This window comes from Psammomys obesus, unplaced genomic scaffold, assembly GCF_907164565.1.
Source record: "Psammomys obesus unplaced genomic scaffold, mPsaObe1.curated_primary_1811, whole genome shotgun sequence".
Taxonomy (NCBI): domain Eukaryota; kingdom Metazoa; phylum Chordata; class Mammalia; order Rodentia; family Muridae; genus Psammomys; species Psammomys obesus.
In genome coordinates this window covers 3,912,960-3,933,462 of record NW_026596046.1, presented here as the reverse complement: position 1 = coordinate 3,933,462, position 20,503 = coordinate 3,912,960, and the positions used below count along the sequence as shown (strand labels likewise).

The following is a 20,503-nucleotide window of genomic DNA, read 5'->3' as shown; positions in this document are numbered from 1 at the left end:
TTTATTCTTTATGACTGAATAAAACTTCATTGTGTATGAGAGAAACAGTGACAGAGACAGACTTTAGAATTAGAATTTTCTCATAGTCTTGATTTTTAAATTACTAGGATGTTTTGTTGTTGTTTTGTTGTGATAGTTGTAGTTTCAAACAGTTTTCTGTATTGGGCTAGGAAACGACTCAGAGGGGAAAGTTCTTGCCATGTAACTGGGCATTTTGAGTTCAAATTCCAAGAGCCCGTGTAACACTGAGTCCTACTTCTCCTATAACAAGGTGAGAGATGGAGGCTAGAGAGTCCCCAGAAGTTCATAGGCAAGTCATCCTATTGTACACATGGCAAAGCAACAAAAGACCTGTCTCAAGTAAGCTGCAAGAAGAGGACTGACATCCTAATCCTTCCCAGATAGTTCCATCAGCTGGAGACAAAGTATTCAAATATATGAGCTTATGGGAGCCAGTCTCATTTGGACCACCATAATAAATAAATAAGAATTTTGTTAGTGTGTATTTGTTGTACAGAGTGGGTTCTGTAATGACATTTTTGTTGAGGTATATGCCATATAATTTGAACATATTCATAACTCCATTACCCTCTGTTTCTCTCTCCTACTTGTCCTTTTCTTCTTCCCAAATAGTCCCTCTTCCACATTGATCTGATATTTATCATCAGTCTAGGTTCCACATGTAAAAGAAAGCATAGACTGTTTCTTTATGAGTTCGGCTTAACGTGGTAATCTACAGTTCCATCCAATTTTCTGCAGATGAGTCATTTCATTCTTCTTTATGTCTGGGTGTATTGTTGAGGTTGGTTTATTTGTTAACACCTGCCAAATTTTTAATAGTTTTCTTTGGGAAACATTTATTACAGAGCCATAAGTATTCCCCTATCTATAGGGTTTTTGTTTTCCAGATATTGTAGTGGTTTCTTTAGAACTTAGTGTTGCCAGTAAGATCAAAAGTATTGAAACATCTTAATATATATTATTTGAACATTTTTTTACTGTTTCATATGTGAAGTTATTTCACTTACTGATTTTTAAAACTATTTTTACACTGTATGTATGTATATATCACCTACCTATGTATTTATGTATCTGTCCGTACACCCACCCACCCACCCACCCATCCATCCATCCATCCATCCATCCATCCATCCATCCATCCATCCATCCATGTGTGAGAGAGTATGTATATGGGCATGTGTGTTCAACAGTGTGCGTTTGGAGATCAGAGAGCAACTCATGGCATTCATGTGTCTCCTTACACCGTGTGGATCCTAATAATTAAATCCAGGTAATCATCAGGCTTGGCACCATCCTTTACCCGCTGATCCATCCTTTCAGCCATATATACTGACTTTTACAAATTTTAATCTTTCTCTAAAATGTGGTTTCATATTTTAGATTGATTCCTCATTCTAAACAAAAATTGCATATTGTTTGTAATGCCGCATTTTCTTTGTTAAGACATGCTTTGAAGTTTTTTACCTTTGTTTCTGGCCTGCCTTTACCTTATTCTCCTTTAGTTCCAAAGTGAAGAAAAAGGCAGGTAGAAGGATGTTATTCATAAGTATTCCAGTGACATTCATAACAGTGGCTTCTTCCTATGGCTCTCTACAACTTGACAAATATAATTGATTTTGAGTGGGGCAGATTTTTATTAATAATCATTTATATTACCAGTGCCTACTACAAATGTCCAGAACAGACTAGGCAAATTACTTGACCTTCTATACCTATGATAAAGCAGGTGAGTTTAAAATGTAAAGAGTACTTTTTACTATTGGTTAGCAGTACAAGGCAGTGTGATGGTAAGGGAAGAGAAAGGCTTAGCTTGCTTAGGAAAGGAGGCTTCTCTTTAGTCATGTCTGCTTTGAAACGATAAGAAAAACAAAACAAAACAGCAGTTTGAAGATCATTCCAAAATAAGATGTAATGTGCTGCTCCTGAAATAGAAACACTTGACTTGTTGGAAGAACAGCAGAAGGAGCCATGTGGCTAGTTCTCAAGAGCCTTTGGGTGATTAGACATTAAAAAAAAAAAAAAATTCCTATTTATTTATTTATTTATTTATTTATTTATTTATTTATTTATAGATAGAAGATTTGGTTAGTGATACTGTAAAAATGTCTTAAAAGCAAACATTAAAGCATCACTAAGTGCCTCCTTTTGCCAGGATATTTTAAAAAGTTATTTATTACATTAACATTACTAAATGCTCTTTCACTACAATATTTATTATTTCAAAGTGGATGTTGATGATGCGTTCTCAACTTGGTGAGCCAGCTGTTCCTCTTAGCCCTCAGGAATAGCAGCAGCTTTGCTATGCTCTGTGCAGGGCATCTGTGGAACGCATAGTGGTAAGTTTCTCTGGTAACTCAGAACCAAGATAGACAAAATAGGAAATTTTTAAAAAGGTGGTTCTGGGGGCTGGAGAGATGGTTTAGTGGTTAAGAGCACTCACTGGCTGCTTTCCCAGAGGACCTGGGTTCAATTCCTAGCACCCACATGGCAGCTCACAACTTCCTGTAACTCTAGTTCTAAGTTATCCGACACCCTCACATAGACATGCATGTAGGCAAAATACCAATGCATGTAAAATAAAAACATTTTTAAAATGTTTCTTTAAAAAAACAGGTAGTCCCTTTATATATGTTAAAAGGTAGTTTTAACTATGAAAAAACTTCTTCTAGATGAAGAAATGTAGAATGGCTTTGTTGCCCTTGAGAGAAAGTAAGATCACTGTGGTATTGTTCTCTAGCTGTAAAACCCACAGCTATGTGCTGTAGATGTTGTCAGAGTTCAGATGACTATGACATCAGTCACAAAAGGGCTCCCTAAACTCTTTCTTAAACCATTTCTTACTAAAATTCTGTATTTTGGGCTGTCTTTCTTATTAAAATTGCCTGGTTTAGGCTATCAAGATGACTCATGGGTACAGTCTCATGGATTATAGGCATTACAATTGAATCTTAACAATCTTAGTTGAATACCTAAGACCCACATAGTGGAAGGAGAAAAACTCATAAAGTTGTCCTGAGGTCTCCACACAGATTTTTGGTCATAGCCCGCTCCCAACACACACACACACACACACACACACACACACACACACACACACACACGTGCCAATAGATGCAATTTTTTTATTTATTTCCACAAAAATTATATTTTGAACAATAAAGATTTTTTCCTTTGATTTATTTTGTCCAATTGGTTGTGATTAGTGAACATTAATACAAGACTCTGACTGGAGAGATGGCTTAATTAGTAGAGTGCTTGTCACAAAAGTAGAAAGGCCTGAGTTTGGACCCCTGGCACCCATGTAAAAACCTGATACAGTGACACAGATCTGTAGTCCGTGCTTTGGGGAAACAGACAGGCAGAACACTGGAGCTCACCAGTCAGCCAGTCCAGCCAAATTTCTGAGATAATAGGTTCAGTGAGACTCTGTCTCAAAAAATATGCTAGAGAGTGATTATAGAACACACTTGATGTCAACCTCTGCCCTCTTCTTGCACAATACTGCATATACAAACAATGCACACACGCATGTACACAAGCACGTACACAAGCACAGATGAGATGAGGCCTGGTGGTTTAGGCCTCTGATCCCAGCTACTTGGAGACTAGGCAGAAGAGTACATCACAAGTCCAACGCCTAGATACATCACTACAGAGCAAATTCAGGGCAAGCTTGGATAACATAGTGATGTCTGCAGTTTGGAGGGACTGAGGTTGAATGCTAGAAGTACTATGGGAAGCTGCGTTAGTGAGCAGCCTGGCATAGCATAGCCCTTAGCACCTGATCAAGAGAGTGAATGAGGTTTATGGGAATAGTTTAATGTAAAGAAGCTAAACATAGCTGGGTGGTAGTGGCACATGCCTTTAATCCTGGCACTTGGGAGGCAGAGAGGCTGATCTTTGTAATTTAAAGGCCAGCCTGATCTACAAAGTGAGTTCTAGGACAACCAAGGCTGTTACTGAAAGAAACTGTCTTGAAACCAAAATCAAACAAAAACAGTAACAACAAAAGAAACTAAACATAAAAGGAGCATAACCAACTAAACCATAGGTTACTAAGAGTAAAGATAACTAAATTCAGTAAGCACAGTCACACACGGTTCTTCACTTCTTTTTAAGATAGAGTGTCAATAGAAAAGACAGCGCCTCAAATCTCCGGGCTTCATAGGTAGCCTTCTTGGAAGGGCTTAGCCTCTCTTCACTGACTGTTCAGAGAATTTACAGTATGTTGCCAGGTGAACTTGTTGTATAGAGTGTCTGGGAAGGACATTTTTGGGTTTTTCTCATTTGGAAGCTTTGTACTGCACAGCCATGTAAGAGTAGCTTGGGTAAGACACTGGCCACCAAGTCCCCATCGTCACTGTAGAAGCATTCCAGAAGGATGCAAGCTCTACCTGCAGGGTCTTCAGGCCACTCTACCTGCAGTTTTTCAGTTCATAGTACTTTTTGCTGATCTGATTGATTTATATGTTAATTTGCTGCTTTGTTCAGATAGTTAATAGGATCCAGAGCCTTTATTTTAAGTGAGTCTATTTTTGTGGAGTATAAAAATTTCTTCAGACTCTATTTCATACCATCTTTAACAATCATTTTTTTATAGAGCTTTTAGCCAACCCGAAGTCCCTAAGTCAGTGGGCCCATCCTATGTACAAGCTAAAAAGCAAAAACAGGCCAGAAGGTGTTTCACTGGTATAAGGTACTTGCTGTGGAAGCCTGGTGGGCTGGCATTCAGCTCCCAGACCCTACATGAGGATGGTAGAGAACTGATTCCACACATTGCCCTCTGATCTCCACATGTGCACTGTGGCGTTGATGACAACCCATATATGATGTGCATACACACACAAATAGAACCCTAAAACACACACATTTGTACATTTTTGAGGAAGAACAGAATGCCTTTAGGAGGACCTTGCCAGCTCTTTGGAGAGCCTGATGTTTGCTTCTGGACAGTGAGGAATATGGTAGGTAAACATAGCTCAGAGCCTCCATTTAATGGTAATGTATGCATGCATGCTTGTCTGTGTGTCTGCTGTAGCACATGGATGGAGGTCAGAGGACAACTTGTAGGGGTTGGTTCTCCTTCCACTATGTGAATCTAGGGAGGAAATGCCGGTTATCTTGTTTGGTGGCAAGTATTTTTACCCACTGAGACATGTTGCCTGTCGTCCTCATTAAATACTAACTTTGGTAACTCAGCAAGTCCCTTTCTCCTGGCTCTGCAGTTGTGTTGCCTCTGCCGTTCTCAGGAAGTGTTTTTCAAAAATCATTCTTACTCTTCTCATGTTTTTATTGTAATAACTAGTCTTCGGAGCAGAGAGGAGGAGAGAATTTCTAAACCTGGGGCTGTCTCAACTCCTGTAAAACATGTAGATGACCATACACCCAAAGCAGTGGAAGAAGTTCCAGCTGAGAAAAGTGAGAAGCAAACACCTACTCTTCCAGGTAAGCATAGCCAAAAAAGCCTTTGCTGTCAGAGCACAGCAGCTGTCAGCATTACGGAAGATTTTAAAGATACGATTATTGTTGCCAGTGAGAACTTTTTCTGTGTATACCTTTTAGCGCCTATTATGGTAAGAGTATAAATCAGTAACCTTCATGAATGTTTTTATTTTCTAAATATAAATTATTCATGTTTAACAGCTGCTTGTAATAAGTAAGGATATTTGCCAACACTATTCATTAAAGATAAATATTACAGAGCTGAGGGATAACAGAGTACTTGCCAAGCTGATAATAGTCCTTAGGTTTATCACAAAGTGCTGCAAAGATGGCATGGGAGAATATTAGGTTGTCTTAAAAAAATTAGGAACAAAAGTTATTTTAAATGTTGGAACTGTTTGCTTCTATTGTGTCTGTGTTACTCTAGTTGACTAGTGGCAGGAATGTGGCTATTAGACACACATGGTATATACTCACTTATAAGTGGAGATTAGACATATAATATAGGATAAACATACTAAAATCTATACACCTAAAAAAGCTAAGCAAGAAGGAGGACCCTGGGTAAGATGATCAAATCTCATTCAGAAAGACAAATAGGACAGACTTAAGAAGAGGGAGAAAACAGGGAATAAGACAGGAGCCTACCACAGAGGGCCTCTGAACGACTCTACCCAGCAGGGTATCAAAGCAGATGCTGAAACTCATAGCTAGATTTTGGGTAGAGTGCAGGGAATCTTATGAAAGAAGGGGGAGATAGAAAGTCCTGGAGGGGACAGGAGTGCCACAAGGAGAGCAACAGAACCTCCAACCAAGGACCATGCATGGTGATAACCTAGAACCCCTGCACAGATGTAGTCCATGGCAGCTCAGTATCCAAGTGGCTTCCTACTAAGGGAAACAGGGGCTATTTCTAACATGAACTCAGTGGCTGGCTCTTTGATCACCTCTTCCTAAGGGGGGGATCAGCCTTACCAGGCCATAAAAGAAGACAATGCAGCCAGTCCTGATGAGACATGATAGGCGAGGGTCAGAGGAAAGAGGAGGAGGACCTCCCCTATCAGTGGATTTGGGGAGGAACATGGGAGGATAAGAGGGAGGGGGCTACAGCTGGGATACAAAGTGAATAAAGTATAATTACTAAAAATAAATAAGTAAAAGAAAATTTTACATAATGAACAATGGTGATGCAGAGAAATGTACGGACTGTTTGATAATTGCTTTTTTGTTGGTGTTTTTCTTGTCAGTATCTTGCGTGGCTTACTAAGTCCTTAACAATTTAAATTTTTTCTTTTTTCCTTTTTTTTTGTTTTGTTTTTTTTTTTTGTTTTGTTTTGTTTTGTTTTAAGAACCAAAGCCTGTGTATGCGCAAGTTGGACAACCAGATGTAGATTTACCCGTCAGCCCTTCTGATGGTGTTCTGCCTAATTCAAGTCATGAAGATGGAATACTTAGGTAATGCAGTTTCCAAGCTACACTGTCCTTTGTCCATTGTCCTTTGAGACATTTCTCAGCATGGGAATTGAAAGCCATGTTTCTACAGTATTGTTTGCTGCTTATAGTACTGTGCTTAACAGCAAAGCAGCCTCCCCCGCCTTTTCTTTTTTATTACGACCTTCTCTTACCTAGTTCTTATTTAAGAGTAAAGACTGTTTTCTACTGAGATATCAGAATGTCCACATACTTTCTCTGCCCTGGCATATAGAGGTAAATACTGGTTAGTCAACACCGACATTTGGACTTATGTCTGTTTATTGTGGACCTCCTATGATGTGACATGTACAGAGTCCCTGGCCACAGTGTCATTAGCATGCCTTCGTTGTTTCAGGCAGGAGTATCTGAATGTGCTGCCTTGAGGAAAATGATTTCTGACTGAGAAAGCTATTCTAGAGTTAGTTTGAGAGTCCATACCATTTGTTTATTACTTTATTGGTAGATTTTGTAAGGAAATTTTGAACCACCGTAGTTGCTTCTATCATAAAAAGGACATGATGTGTGACTACTTTACTAAGCACATTTCCGAAGATGCAGTAGACCAAGAACTCTTTCTGCCTTAGTATTTTCTGTCCAAAAAATAATAATAATAATAATAATAATAATACCTGGGGTTTTTCCTTAGTACCTAGGGAGAAGCAGATAACTTCAGAAGTAGATGAATATTTTATGAATTTAAAATAGTGGATTTTTAATATTAGTAATGGATGATTAAAACACAAAGAATGAAAAGTCTTAGTCTCAGTGTTCATTGTTAGGATTGCTTGAAATTGTAGTACCAAAGAACTGCTTCTCCAGAAAGCCTGAAGGGGACTTGAACATGTTTGTAGTGTATTAGCTGAACCAGAGTCTTTCGTTCAAATACAGTTAGTAGATTTGAGGGGAAAAAAAAATGGATGGGGTTTGTTAGTTCATGTAATTGATATAGTGCAGATAGTCAGAATACATACAAAACCTGTCATTTTCCTGAAGCTGTGGTTAGCATTGCTTTTCAAAAGCCAGATTTTATCTGAGTGCAGATCCACTGAGCCACATCTACTTTATGAGGTTCTCTGTACTAATCAGGATTAGTGTAGGATTTCCAAGGACCTAGTATCTTCAAGAAAATGTTTAAAAGATCTGTGTATCCAGTTTTTTTGGGTGAGGGATCGTGAGATACTTTTGACTTAGTTAAAAAGCAGGACACAGCACAACCAAAGGACTTAGAGCATCCATGACATAGGTTATAAACAGTTTCAGGGAGGGGTCAAGGGTGGTGCTACGAGCTCTGACTGAGTGCGACTGTCCAACCTATGGTCTTTTGATGTTTCTGTTTAGCTCATTAGTTTCAGGTAAGAAAACAATATCACTGGACATAGTGGTACACACCTTTAGTCCCAGCATGTGGGAGACAAAGGCAGGCAGATCTCTGTGAATAGGAGGTCAGCCTGGTCCACATAGTGAGTTCTAGGATAGCCAAGGCTACAAAGTGAGACTCTTTTTGGGGGGAAGGGAGGAGGGAAGGAGGGAGGGAAGGAAGGAAGGAAGGAAGGAAGACCAGATTAATAGTGAATATTTTACAAATTATAAGAGCTATTGAGTTTTTTTCAGAAGTACCAGAATTTCTCCCTCAACTCATAAAATTCATTTATGTAACTTTATTTTATGATAATTTGTTAATAAATTAAGAGGAAAGGGATGTTTCTGTACTGTATATTCAGAATAGTGAGAACTAAAAATAGTTTTTAAGGAATGTGGAGAAGACAGTGAGAACTTAAAAGTATAGAGAACACTTTGCCCAGTGTATTTTCCGCTCAGCTGTTCTTTAAGTTGTGTGCTTAGGTGTTTGCTCCCCACTTGGGTAATAGAGGGAGGGATGTGTTTGCATCTGTGTATTTCTTCCTAGGCCAGTAAGGGACAGAGATGGATGTAGGGCCAACCAAGAAATGCTCAATAGCCTAATGTTCTTACCTCAGAGTTAAAAAGATTTGCAGATTAATGGTACTGCACGAGCCCACCAGTGATCAAACTTAAATCCACTGTCTTAATTGTAGAGATTAAAACAGATTTTGCTTGTGTATTTCTCATATTAAGAAAATTACTGGACTTTATGCGTAGTTTCTTTTCCTTCCATTAAATAAGAATTCATTTATTCAGTGGGATTGGTTTAGAGAAGTAGGTTTTGGTTTTGTATTTTAGTTATTGAGAATTTGCGATAATAATAAGTAGAGAAAACCATTGTTTATACGGAAAATTATAAAAGTCATACAAAGCATTATTTCTCTGTCAAATTTAGATTTTTCTAATAAGAAATTAGGTCTGTTAAATCTGGTTTAATACTGTTTTACTTAATAAATGAGTGCTGTGTAGGAGACTCTAGAAATGATGGTCCTTTATTCCATAAAGCTATTGCTGTAGCATCCTGCTGTGACTTTTAACTGTTTGAAATGAAATATCTGTTTTTAACAGGCCCAGCATGAAACTGGTAAAATTCAGAAAAGGAGATAGTGTGGGTTTGCGACTAGCTGGAGGAAATGATGTCGGAATATTTGTAGCTGGCGTTCTAGAAGATAGCCCTGCAGCCAAAGAAGGCTTAGAGGAAGGTGATCAAATTCTCAGGGTATGTCAGTATATCATCTTATGTGGATTTGAAAGTCTTAGGTCATCAGATGCCAGGCATAACAGACCTACTGTTGTGATTAGGTTATATTGTATGTACAATCTCATGAACCACCTAAGTTCAGAAGAACTGATTATATCTAGCTTGTGCTAGACTGATCAGTCATCATTCTGCCTTTGTTCTTGTTTGCTGCTTCATTGTGTTATTACTGATGTTTTATTGAAGTTATTGGTAGTTACAGAAACTATAATGAAAATAAGTTTTAGATCCTTCTACTATCTACCAAATAGTCTTTTAAAAGTTCAGTTAAACATTTGCACTGCCAGGACCACAACTTCCCAGCCAGCATTTTTTGGGGATTGTTTTCCCATGAGAATGAGTAATCTTCATAGGAATCCTGGCGTCAAGGACCTCTTTATTTCAGATAGTGCCTCAGATCCAGGAGGCTGGATGGGATTTATATCCGGCAAATCTGAAAGCTGCCTGGCTTTCCACCTTCAAATCAAAAGAAAGGTGATCATTGACAAAAGCTAGGAGAGCTTGGGCTAGATGTGATCTACTGCTTGTACTTTTTTTCTTCTCTCCCTTCCCTTGGCAGTGTTGCCTAGCAATGGTAGTGTCTTTCACTTCTTTTTAGTGTATCCAAATGTTTATATGCATTTGATTTCTGGTAGGTAAATTCTGTCCCATTTTAAAATCAAACATCAATCTATCCAGTGTGGGTTGTGCACTTACTGTTTTTCTATCTGCCCTTTTCATTGCCTTCATTCTGATCTTTCTGCTTTTAGCCTTCCTCCTCCCTGTGCTTAGCTGAATCTCTTACCTGCTCAGCAGTCTTGCAGCTTTGTCCATCTCTTCCCTTTTCCCTCCCCTCTGGTTCTTCAGAGTCTCATTTCTCCCCTTCGCTGTTGACTACTTTAAGGGGTGGTTGAGTTCCTGCCTTCCTTGTTTCTTGTTTTTTAAACAGTATGACCATGTAGTCTGGCTTTATCTGCTACTGAATCTGAGTTTTCATAGTCTTCACTGTGCAGTGGCAACTTCACCTCACAGTTTCTATCATCTTAGCAGCATTTGCCTGTTAATCCTCGAAGGCTTTCTCCCTAAGATTCTATCATATGAGCACTGCTCCTGCTGCCTTGACTTCTGCAATCTGGGAGACTGTATCAGTGCTCCCGGTACCTCACTTGCTAGTCTTCATCACAGTGAGAAGCCCACAGCCAGAATCTATTTACCTTGAGCAGATTGCTGTACTTGGGCGCTAACTCTATGGCCACATTGATCTAATGGTCCTTTTTCTTCAAACTTAAGTGTGTGAAACAGTCATGGCACCATTTCTGACTTAGCAGTATCTCTCTGACATTTTATTAGGTTCCTCCTGATAATACTTCACTTGAGCTCAGTTCACTTACATAGCATTTGATTACAACATGATTATAATGCTGACCATGTTTGAAATTATAGCACTTTCTTACCTTCCTCATGATCCTGTTTTGAGGTAATCAGGTAAACCTTTAAAAGCAGCTTCTTAGTAGCTCACTTTTGATTTTACATGACAGTAAGTAGTGCATTTTGATTATTGTCTCTTGGCCTTTTTGTTACTGTTTTTATTAATGGAGAAAAAGGTCCCAAAGGTAGCAGGAGAAAATCCCCACTTCATTGTAATCTTGCACATTTACTGGTGACAGTTGGATAGATTTCACTTCAACTTCATTTTCGAACTTGGGACTTGACTGATATAAACTGACTTGAAACAGAGCCTTAACACAGGGTTGCCATTACAGGACCACCATAATGCATATACTGTCTTTTTGTTGTTTTTTGTGTCTATCATTTCCTTTTCAGTAATTAGTAAAAAAGTTAGGTTGTATGGAACCCATATAGAATGAATATGGAATTTTAAATCTAGAGATTTCACAGTAGTAAATACATATTGTCATTTTGGGTCTAAGTTACATATTTTCATAACAGATTTATCATTAACGTTAGGTTATATTATAACTACTCAGAATTTACATTTTTATTCACCTTATTTTGTAACTGCTTATTTTAAATTAGAGAATATTCTCCAAAGTAAAAAAAAAAAAAAAAAAAAACCTTCCCTATTAAATATATAGTATTATGAAGTTAAATTCCAAAAATACTTGTTTTCTAAGTAAATAAATAAAATCAGCTAGTATAAGTTTGTAAATTTTTTATTTTAATAGGTGAACAATGTAGATTTCACAAATATCATAAGAGAAGAAGCTGTCCTTTTCCTCCTTGACCTTCCTAAAGGTGAAGAAGTGACCATATTGGCTCAGAAGAAGAAGGATGGTGAGATACTGTCTGAAATGGAGAGAGTTGACCTGTAGGAGTTGGAGGCCTTTCGTAGGGATTGGTTCGGTTGTTCAAAGTAAATCAGGGTCAGGTGTGTTAACACACCCATAGTTCCAGCACTCAGGAGCCTGCCACAAGAGGATCACGAGTTCAAAGCCAGGCATGATGATTTCCCTCAAAAAAGAAGTTCAACCTGGCATGATGACTTAGGCATTTTATCTCCCTACTTGCTAGGCAGAGGTAGGTGATTCAGAGATCTGTGATTCAAGGCCAGCCTGGTCTACATAACAAGTTCCAGGACAGCCAAGGCTACATGGTGAGACCTTGTCTCAACAAAATGAACCGTTAAAAAACGTAGTTCAAAATAAATCATTTCAATTTGAGTAATGATTGACTTTATTAATCTGAGTTAATTTTATTTACTTAAGGTTCTACAGTCTTATATTATGCTCCTTAACAGAGCAAGATAAATATGACTAGTGTTAATGGCATTATGATTTAAGTCAAGTGCCAGCCAATCACTTATTAAGTCATAGACAGATATTCGTTTTATTAACTCTTCGAATTTTGTAAAAAGATACGTGGATAGTGTCAAAATTTTGTATTGGTATTTCCTAAGCAATATATAGAATTGTTAATATCATTTTAAAGAATATGTAATTTTTCTTTCTGATATTTTTTACTGAAAATTGAAGTTTTGGGTGTTTTGTTTTGTTTGTTTGTTTGAGGCTGTTGATATTTTGAGCCAAATACTCTTGTTCTGGGGCCATCTGCTAGTTGTTTGATGTTTCAGAATGTTTCCTATCTACTCAGTGGTTGAGAAGCTGTTGTACATTCCCCTCCCTGCTCCAACACACTCCCATTTTTCATTTGTTCTTGTGTTGTGTTTGTTTTTGAGGTGGGTGTTTCATGTGGCCCAAGTAGCCTGGAAATTCCCGTGTTGAAGAGGTTGATCTTGAACACCTAGTCCTCCTGTCTCCCTCTGCAGTGCTGGGGTTACAGGCATGAACCACCACACAGCCTAGCATGCTCAGTTGGAACAGTCAAAGGTTTTTGGAAGAGTTGGGGAACAAAATTGTTCTTTAGAGCATTTGCAGTTCAATTAGATGCTATAACAGGAAGCAGAATTTCATCTTTTTCTGCATCATTTCATCATGTGCCGAATGGCGGTACTGAGTTACCATTTTATGAGGCAATGTTGAAGAGCAATGAGATGGAGTAATTTCCAGACACACAGTGACACTGAACATTGACTGGTACCATATGTTGATGTGGGCATTAGCAGGAGCATCTTCACATAATAGCATCTCTGCAGATTAACTTTTTTATCCCAGTAAGTATTGATTAATGTGTTTATTTTGATTCCTTAGTTTATCGCCGCATCGTAGAATCAGATGTAGGAGATTCATTCTATATTAGAACTCATTTTGAATATGAAAAGGAGTCTCCCTATGGACTTAGTTTTAACAAAGGAGAGGTGTTTCGTGTGGTGGATACCTTGTACAATGGAAAGCTGGGTTCTTGGCTTGCCATTCGAATCGGCAAAAATCACAAGGAGGTAGAACGAGGCATCATCCCCAATAAGAACAGGTATGAACACTTGGAAACTCCTTATACTGTGAACTAAATAAGTGACAATAGACAGTTTTGGTCTCATTGAAGGATCTGGGGAATACAAACTTGTGTTTTTCATTGTGTTCACTCATTACAGTCATAACTGACTTAATCACTTTATACAACTATTAAAACTGTTGAGTAAACTGCATGTCAGTTTTGACTTTCTGTTTCATTTCATTGTTTTTTTCCTTGTTGCCTTTTAAATATTCTTGTTTATGTTTGTTTGTTTGTTTGTTTGTTTTTTCTTCAATAGAGCTGAGCAGTTAGCCAGTGTGCAGTACACACTTCCAAAGACAGCAGGCGGTGATAGGGCAGACTTCTGGAGGTTTCGAGGCCTTCGCAGCTCCAAGAGAAATCTTCGAAAAAGCAGAGAGGACTTGTCGGCTCAGCCAGTTCAAACAAAGTTCCCAGCTTATGAAAGGGTTGTTCTTCGAGAAGGTACTTTTATTTCTTATAGCTTAGTGTATATCTTTTCATGGTATTGTGTTTGAGAAAGTGGAAGTTACAAACGATGTCATCTTTTTTCTTTTTTTCTCTTCATTAAAATCTCTCCAGCTGGATTCCTAAGACCTGTAACCATATTTGGACCAATAGCTGATGTTGCTAGAGAAAAGTTGGCAAGAGAAGAGCCAGATATTTATCAGATTGCAAGTGAGTAGATATAGGCTAAGCACTGACCTTATTAGACATAGGTCCAGCACTGACTTTCAGTAGACAGACTCAGCACTGACCTTCCATGGGCTTCAGGATCTTTCTTTCTTTGTCTGATTCCCAAAAGTGGATTGTTTGACCAGTCTCATAAAAATAGAGCATTTGTGGAGGGAAGGCAGATCGATTGTATCTTTGTTTTACAAGTTCCCTGTATTAAAAACAATCACCATTTTTGAAGTTGTTGCTTTATGTGAAAACTGCCCAGCTCTGTGATGTTGTCAGACCTTTGCAGTAACACTGAGGAAAGATCCAAGTACTGTTTTTGAACTTGAGCAGCCTGAACCTTAGTAATCATTTTTGATCATCACTAATGAATGGCATGCATGGCCTTCATCTCAACCTTTTCTGACTAATGTGTGATTTTTAATAACTCAGCTACAGAAATGTGTAGACAGAATGATGAACTGTGCCAGTGCTGGCAGCGTTTCTGCTGCAGACTTCACAGGAAGGTGGCAGTGCTCTGTACACCAGTGCATGCTGGTTCGTCCTCTTAGTATTATGGTGGTTTAAACATACAAACTCTGTCATAACCTCTTGGCATGCTTTAAATGACACATGAAAACTTACCCTGAGGATTTTTGTTTTTGTATTTCACTCTCCTTGTGAAAGTTAAAAAATAATTTTGATGTTTTCACCACTCATAATTTTACCTCATAATTTCTTCTCTTGTATATTTTGCAAAATTTGATTTTTGTGATATTGTAAAGGTTTTGTTTTCCCCTTAATAAGATGTTTTTGTTAAAGTATCTTTTATTCCCCTGAAATCATTTTAGTCTTACAGGTTTACTGACTCCATCAGCTAACCTAGGCCTAGTTCTAGAAATTCCTTATAGTCTAATCTAGGCCTAGAATGTTTTCAGCCTCTGAGACTTACTTCCAAGTAAGCTTACCTTTTCTAGTTCTTTCTGAACTCTGGCTGGTTGGTTCAACTCAGCTGTTCTAGCTCAAACTCCTCTCCCAGCTAACTGATTTCATCTGGCTTCTGTTTTGGCCTCTTGACTGAAGTGCTTTGCTTGGCCTCAGACAAACTCTAGTAATTTGTTCTAATCTTCTGGCTCTTTCTCATTCTCTGGCTCATTCTTTCTTCACCTGTGTTTAGCTTGTCTCGTTTCTGCCTGTCTCTGTAAAACTCTTCTAGTAAAACTGCCTCTGAATTCCAGAAACTGAACTGCTAGGAACTCGACTGCACTGCACTGCCTCTCAACCTCCTGACTCAACTGAACTGCCTGACCAGAACTTACTAGAACTCAGAGATCTGTATGCCTCTGTCTCCTGGGGTTAAAGGCATGTCTGTATTCTAGCTGGATCCCACAGACCAAGAAGGTCTTTGGATGTGATCTCTTGCCAGAGCAGCCATGTTCTGAATTAAAGTTCCTCTACATGTTTTTTAAAATTGTTTTTCTCACACCTTATGATTTGACTACTTGTTCTTTTGTGTAGTTTCTGCCTTGTTTATCACTGGCTTATTTATGCAAGAATATAGCTTTTCCCATATTTCATGATGGTTTTCTTATAGGAAGGAAGAAACCATACAATGTGAACACATTGTGTCTGTTAATTCTGTGGGCAGCACTGCTCTAAGAAGATTGTGCCCAGTTGTTTGTTAGACTCATTAACATTTTGAAATATACAGTATTAGAGTAAACACGTTATTTTTTTTTATTGCCTTTAGTTTGGTTTTTGTGAAATTTAATGAAGATGTTTATTTTTTAAAAATCAGGAGATTTTTGCATACAAGTGATAATAAAATTTGAACAGATTTAAAAATTTTTCTCAGGCTGGAGAGATGGCTCAGAGGTTAAGAGCACTGGCTGTTCTCTTCCAAAGGTCCTGAGTTCAATTCCCAGCAATCACATAGTGGCTCACAACCACTATGATCTGGTGCCCTCCTCTGGCACGCAGGCACACATGCAGGCAAAACACTGTGTACGTAATAAATAAATCTTTAAAAAGTTTCCCCTGCTTCTCTTTTTTAGAAGTCTTTGTTATTGTATAGCAGATAGCATGCCATCTGAAACACCGAGTTTGTAGGTTTTTAAATTGAGGGAAAGCAGGTGTGAAGATTGCCAAAACTTAGCTTTAACAGAGGGAACATTGATGTGCTCAGAGTATGCCACAGCCACACATGAGACTTCATATAGCCTAGTTATAAATACTTTTTTGAGTGAAAGTCCCAGCCGATTTCTCTTCTTGGTCCTGCCCTTCTGTGCCGCTTTTCTGGTAGTCCCAACTCTGACATTACTTGTTCCTTGGGGGCCTCTGTTCCTTTCATCTTTCTGTCTTTTCTGATCTGAAACACTAGAGCCTCTTCCCTTCCCTTCACACTTCCTTTTGTGCCATGAACATCACTGTTCTCCTTAGTGAAGAAGTAAAGTGTGCTGTTGCATTAGACATACTATGTATCAGATAGTAGGGAAGGCATCAAGGTGTCACCTAGGCTGCCGCACACTTTCATCTCCAGCTCCTCAGAGCTTCAGTGCTTACAGTTCTGGTAATATAAGTTGGGTGTCTGACTGGAAATCCCCAGGCCTTTGGCTGCAGCACTGTTGCTGATCTCAGCTCATCCTGGCTGACTGGTTCCCTGTGGTGAGTGTGCCACACAAAGGAAACCATAGTTTTTGTGTCACTCTGGAGGATGGTGTCCTTTCCTCAAAGAAAAAAAGCATTCTTAATCTTGGGAATTTTTTGGACCCATCTTTTCTAAGAATATTATGGAGTTGAAGGAACATTGAAGAAAAAGTAAATATATTAAAACTTAGCTTTAAAAAAAAAAAGTTTATATGTTTTGTTTGTAGCAAAAAAGACTTTATTGTAATTTCACTTTCCTGGCCTTAATGAGAGCAAACACATCAGTGCAATTTTTAAAACTTTAGCTCATGCTAGGTTGAGGTATTTATCACATTTGATAATTTTCCCTAACCCATTGCTTTTTTTTTTTTTTTCCATTGTGACTTTTTTAAGAGTACCACAAAATATTTATTTTGATTACCAAAGTTCTTGGTTTTACTCCCAAAGCAAGTGCCTCACTTGCCTTCTCTTAATCCTGGTTCTGTTGGGAAGTATGTTGTCTGACTTAGTATAGATATGTCTTTCAGGGGTCAAGGGTTAGGGAGTAGATGCTAGCTACCTCCTTTAGAGATTTCCACCTCTGGGATGAAAACATTTTTGGTTTTTACAAAGATGAATAAGGGCTTTTCTTGATGACTTACTGCTGACCTCTAGTGGATAGAATCCACACTGCTAAACATGCTACAGGGTACGGCACAGTTCCACAGCCAGGTGTTACTCCAGGACGTCTGTAGCCCACTACTTGAGAAATTCTGATCTAACCAGTGGAAATACATTGTTTTGTTTTTGTCCTCTCTTCATGAATAGAAAGTGAACCACGAGATGCTGGAACTGACCATCGTAGCTCTGGCATTATTCGCCTTCATACAATAAAGCAAATCATAGATCAAGTAAGTTATACGTTGGCCTATTCTTTATAAAAACAAAATAGAGCTTATGTTTTTTTAATGAGATCTAATATGTAACAAAGGGAAAATTCTCCAACATTATTACTGGTGTAGCCTAAGAAAATTAAGCCCTTATAGTACAGAAGCCATTTATAATACTTTCAAGAAGATAGTTATGATCAGCATCGGAAATAATGTTTAGATGTAATTAATGGCTTGTTGTAGCAATGCAATTCAGAGTGTACATATATATGAAAGGAGATGTCGGGAACATGTTGCTGCGCCGACTTTACAGACTGAAGATAACTGATGAAAAGTTTTTAAAATTGGGCTGGAAATTTTGATTAAAAACTCTCTAAGGATTTATTTATTTATTTATTTATTTATTTATTTATTTATTTATTTGATGTTTATGAGTGTACTATCTGCATATATGCCTGGGTGCCAGAAGAGGGCCTCAGATCATGTTACAGATGGCTGTGAGCCACCGTGTGGTTTCTGGGAATTGAACTCAGTACCTCTGGAAAAGGAGGTACCTAACCACTGAGCCATCTCTCCAGCCCTTGATTAGAAAGTTTTAATAAATGCTCCTGAGACATAGCAATCACAGGGCTTGACTAACACTGAAGAATAGCAGAAGCTGTAGGTTTTAAAAAAGAGAATGAGCTCTAATGGTGCCTTGTATCTTTGTATGTATTCCTTCCTGTCTGTAGGACAAACATGCTTTATTAGATGTAACACCAAATGCAGTCGATCGTCTTAATTATGCCCAGTGGTATCCAATTGTTGTGTTCCTTAACCCTGACTCTAAGCAAGGTGTGAAAACAATGAGGATGAGGTTATGTCCAGAGTCTCGGAAAAGTGCCAGGAAACTATATGAACGATCTCATAAACTTCGTAAAAATAATCACCATCTTTTTACAAGTGAGTATATTGAAAGTCTTTCAGCTTAAAATGTTCAGGTGATAATATACAGAAGTAAGAGGTTACATTGTTCAAATGCTATAGCTTTTATGGTCTAGCCTGGAGAACTTACTGTTGATTTAAAAGATAAAAATGGCTGAAAGGAAAAGTGTAATGAATGTCAAAATAGAAACTTGAAATACTTGTATTCTCCAGTACCATCTCCTCAGACTGATAGTGGACAGGTTTGGAGGATGTTTTCTCCTTACTCATGGCAGTGGTCTAACCATTAAACTACATTGTTCATTCATTTTTAGCTACAATTAATTTAAACTCAATGAATGATGGTTGGTATGGTGCCCTGAAAGAAGCCATTCAACAGCAACAGAACCAGCTGGTGTGGGTCTCTGAGGGGAAGGTATGGAGTCTCCTACTACTATTTTACACTCACTAAATTACATGACTAATTAAAAATGCCTTTGAGTTACCATTTTCTTCTTACTAGATTAATATTTTGAAGAAATTTTGGAAAAGCTTTTGTAATGCTTTTATCATTGGTATGTAGTGGTTATAAAGTTGAAAGGTTGCTGTATTTCCGCAACTAAATTACTGGTCTAGCGGATTAGCTGTTCAAAGAATTCTCAGATTACACTAAAAGCCAATTTTGACTCTGTCCCTACTGCCGGGTAGAGACCGCTTTAAACTTGGCTTCAGTTTCCTCCCCAGGGTAGAGGGATTTATAGCCTCAGTGAGAAGTTTCTGTAAAGTAGTGTGTGGAAAACACTGCCCCCCATGGCCCTCCTGAGTGTTGCAGGACTCACTAGTCCACTAAAGCTCCAGGAAACATTGAATCTGTGCCCTTACATTTTACCTTAGGAGTTCCCTCAGCTTACTGGATAACAATAAAAAACTAGTGATTTTTCTCTGGCTTTGGTGTTTGGTTTTACATATACCCAAATGACTAGTGGTAAAGTGGCTGCTTTCTGGTGTCAGCCTGGTTTATAGCAGTCTTTGATGGGAAAGATCTGTTTGTTAGACAGGTAATTGTTTTTCAAGGTACACTTGTTTTTAATGTCTCTACCCTCATCAGATCCATGTGGCTGTTAGGGAATACTGAGAGTCCCTCCGGGTTTTTGGCTTGTTTTTAGCTTTTTTTATATTGCCTTGTTTGTTTCAGTTATGTGTTTTGCCCCTGCATGGCCCCTCCCTTCTTGTGCCTGGCTATTGTGCAGATGCTCTAGCAATGCATGCTGCATGCTTAGTGAGTTCCCTATCCAGAAACTTGTGACCTCTGCAAGAAAAACTGTTAAACATTTACAGCTAGAGGAAACATCACTGGTCTGTAATAAAGCAAGAGAATTGTAGTTGTTCTCGTTGTGTACCACCTTGGGAGATGGACTGTACAGATGAGATAATAGACCACTTTGAATAACTCACATGTCAGCTTGGACACCAGGAAAATCAAGGTGGAAAACCTCACTACACCAATTTACAAGGTTTACTTTACCAACATACAAAGTTTACTTTCATGGCATTTGATAGAAGGATTGCCTTTTTTAGGCTAACCATCTGCAACTACATAATTCTCCTACTACCCTTTGCCAAGTGGAATGTTGACAGCCTTCACTCTGAACTGAATTCTTAAGATTAGTCTAAATTTATTCCCCAAATATACAGTTACACATACCTGCCTGCAAGTTTATCCATAAATCTTAATTTTCTACAAATTCTCCTTATAATACTTTTGTATACTTAATTTGGTTTGTTTTAAAGGATTACCACAGCCTTTTATGTAAGGAAAGATGGAATATTTAATATTGCTGAGTTTGATGCATTTTGTAAATCAGACAAGTTACTACAGCTTAATAAATCAGACTTGGTTTCTCTTGCTGCCCCTTCCATCCAAGTATGTTTTATCAGAATGGATAGATTGTTGGAGAAAAGA

General features: G+C 38.2%; 1 protein-coding gene across 8 annotated transcripts in view; it reads left to right on the top strand.

The window, feature by feature from the left end:
* Tjp1 (tight junction protein 1) overlaps window positions 1-20,503 on the top strand; it is a 243,765-nt gene that overhangs the window by 202,044 nt on the left and 21,218 nt on the right. For all 8 annotated transcript variants that reach the window (XM_055623480.1, XM_055623479.1, XM_055623476.1 and 5 more), the window contains 10 exons: window positions 5,327-5,466; window positions 6,813-6,918; window positions 9,406-9,556; window positions 11,761-11,869; window positions 13,243-13,462; window positions 13,743-13,927; window positions 14,045-14,140; window positions 17,576-17,658; window positions 18,369-18,579; window positions 18,876-18,976. In XM_055623480.1, coding sequence (XP_055479455.1) covers window positions 5,327-5,466; window positions 6,813-6,918; window positions 9,406-9,556; window positions 11,761-11,869; window positions 13,243-13,462; window positions 13,743-13,927; window positions 14,045-14,140; window positions 17,576-17,658; window positions 18,369-18,579; window positions 18,876-18,976 — 1,402 coding nt within the window. The remainder of the gene's footprint in view (window positions 1-5,326; window positions 5,467-6,812; window positions 6,919-9,405; window positions 9,557-11,760; window positions 11,870-13,242; window positions 13,463-13,742; window positions 13,928-14,044; window positions 14,141-17,575; window positions 17,659-18,368; window positions 18,580-18,875; window positions 18,977-20,503) is intronic.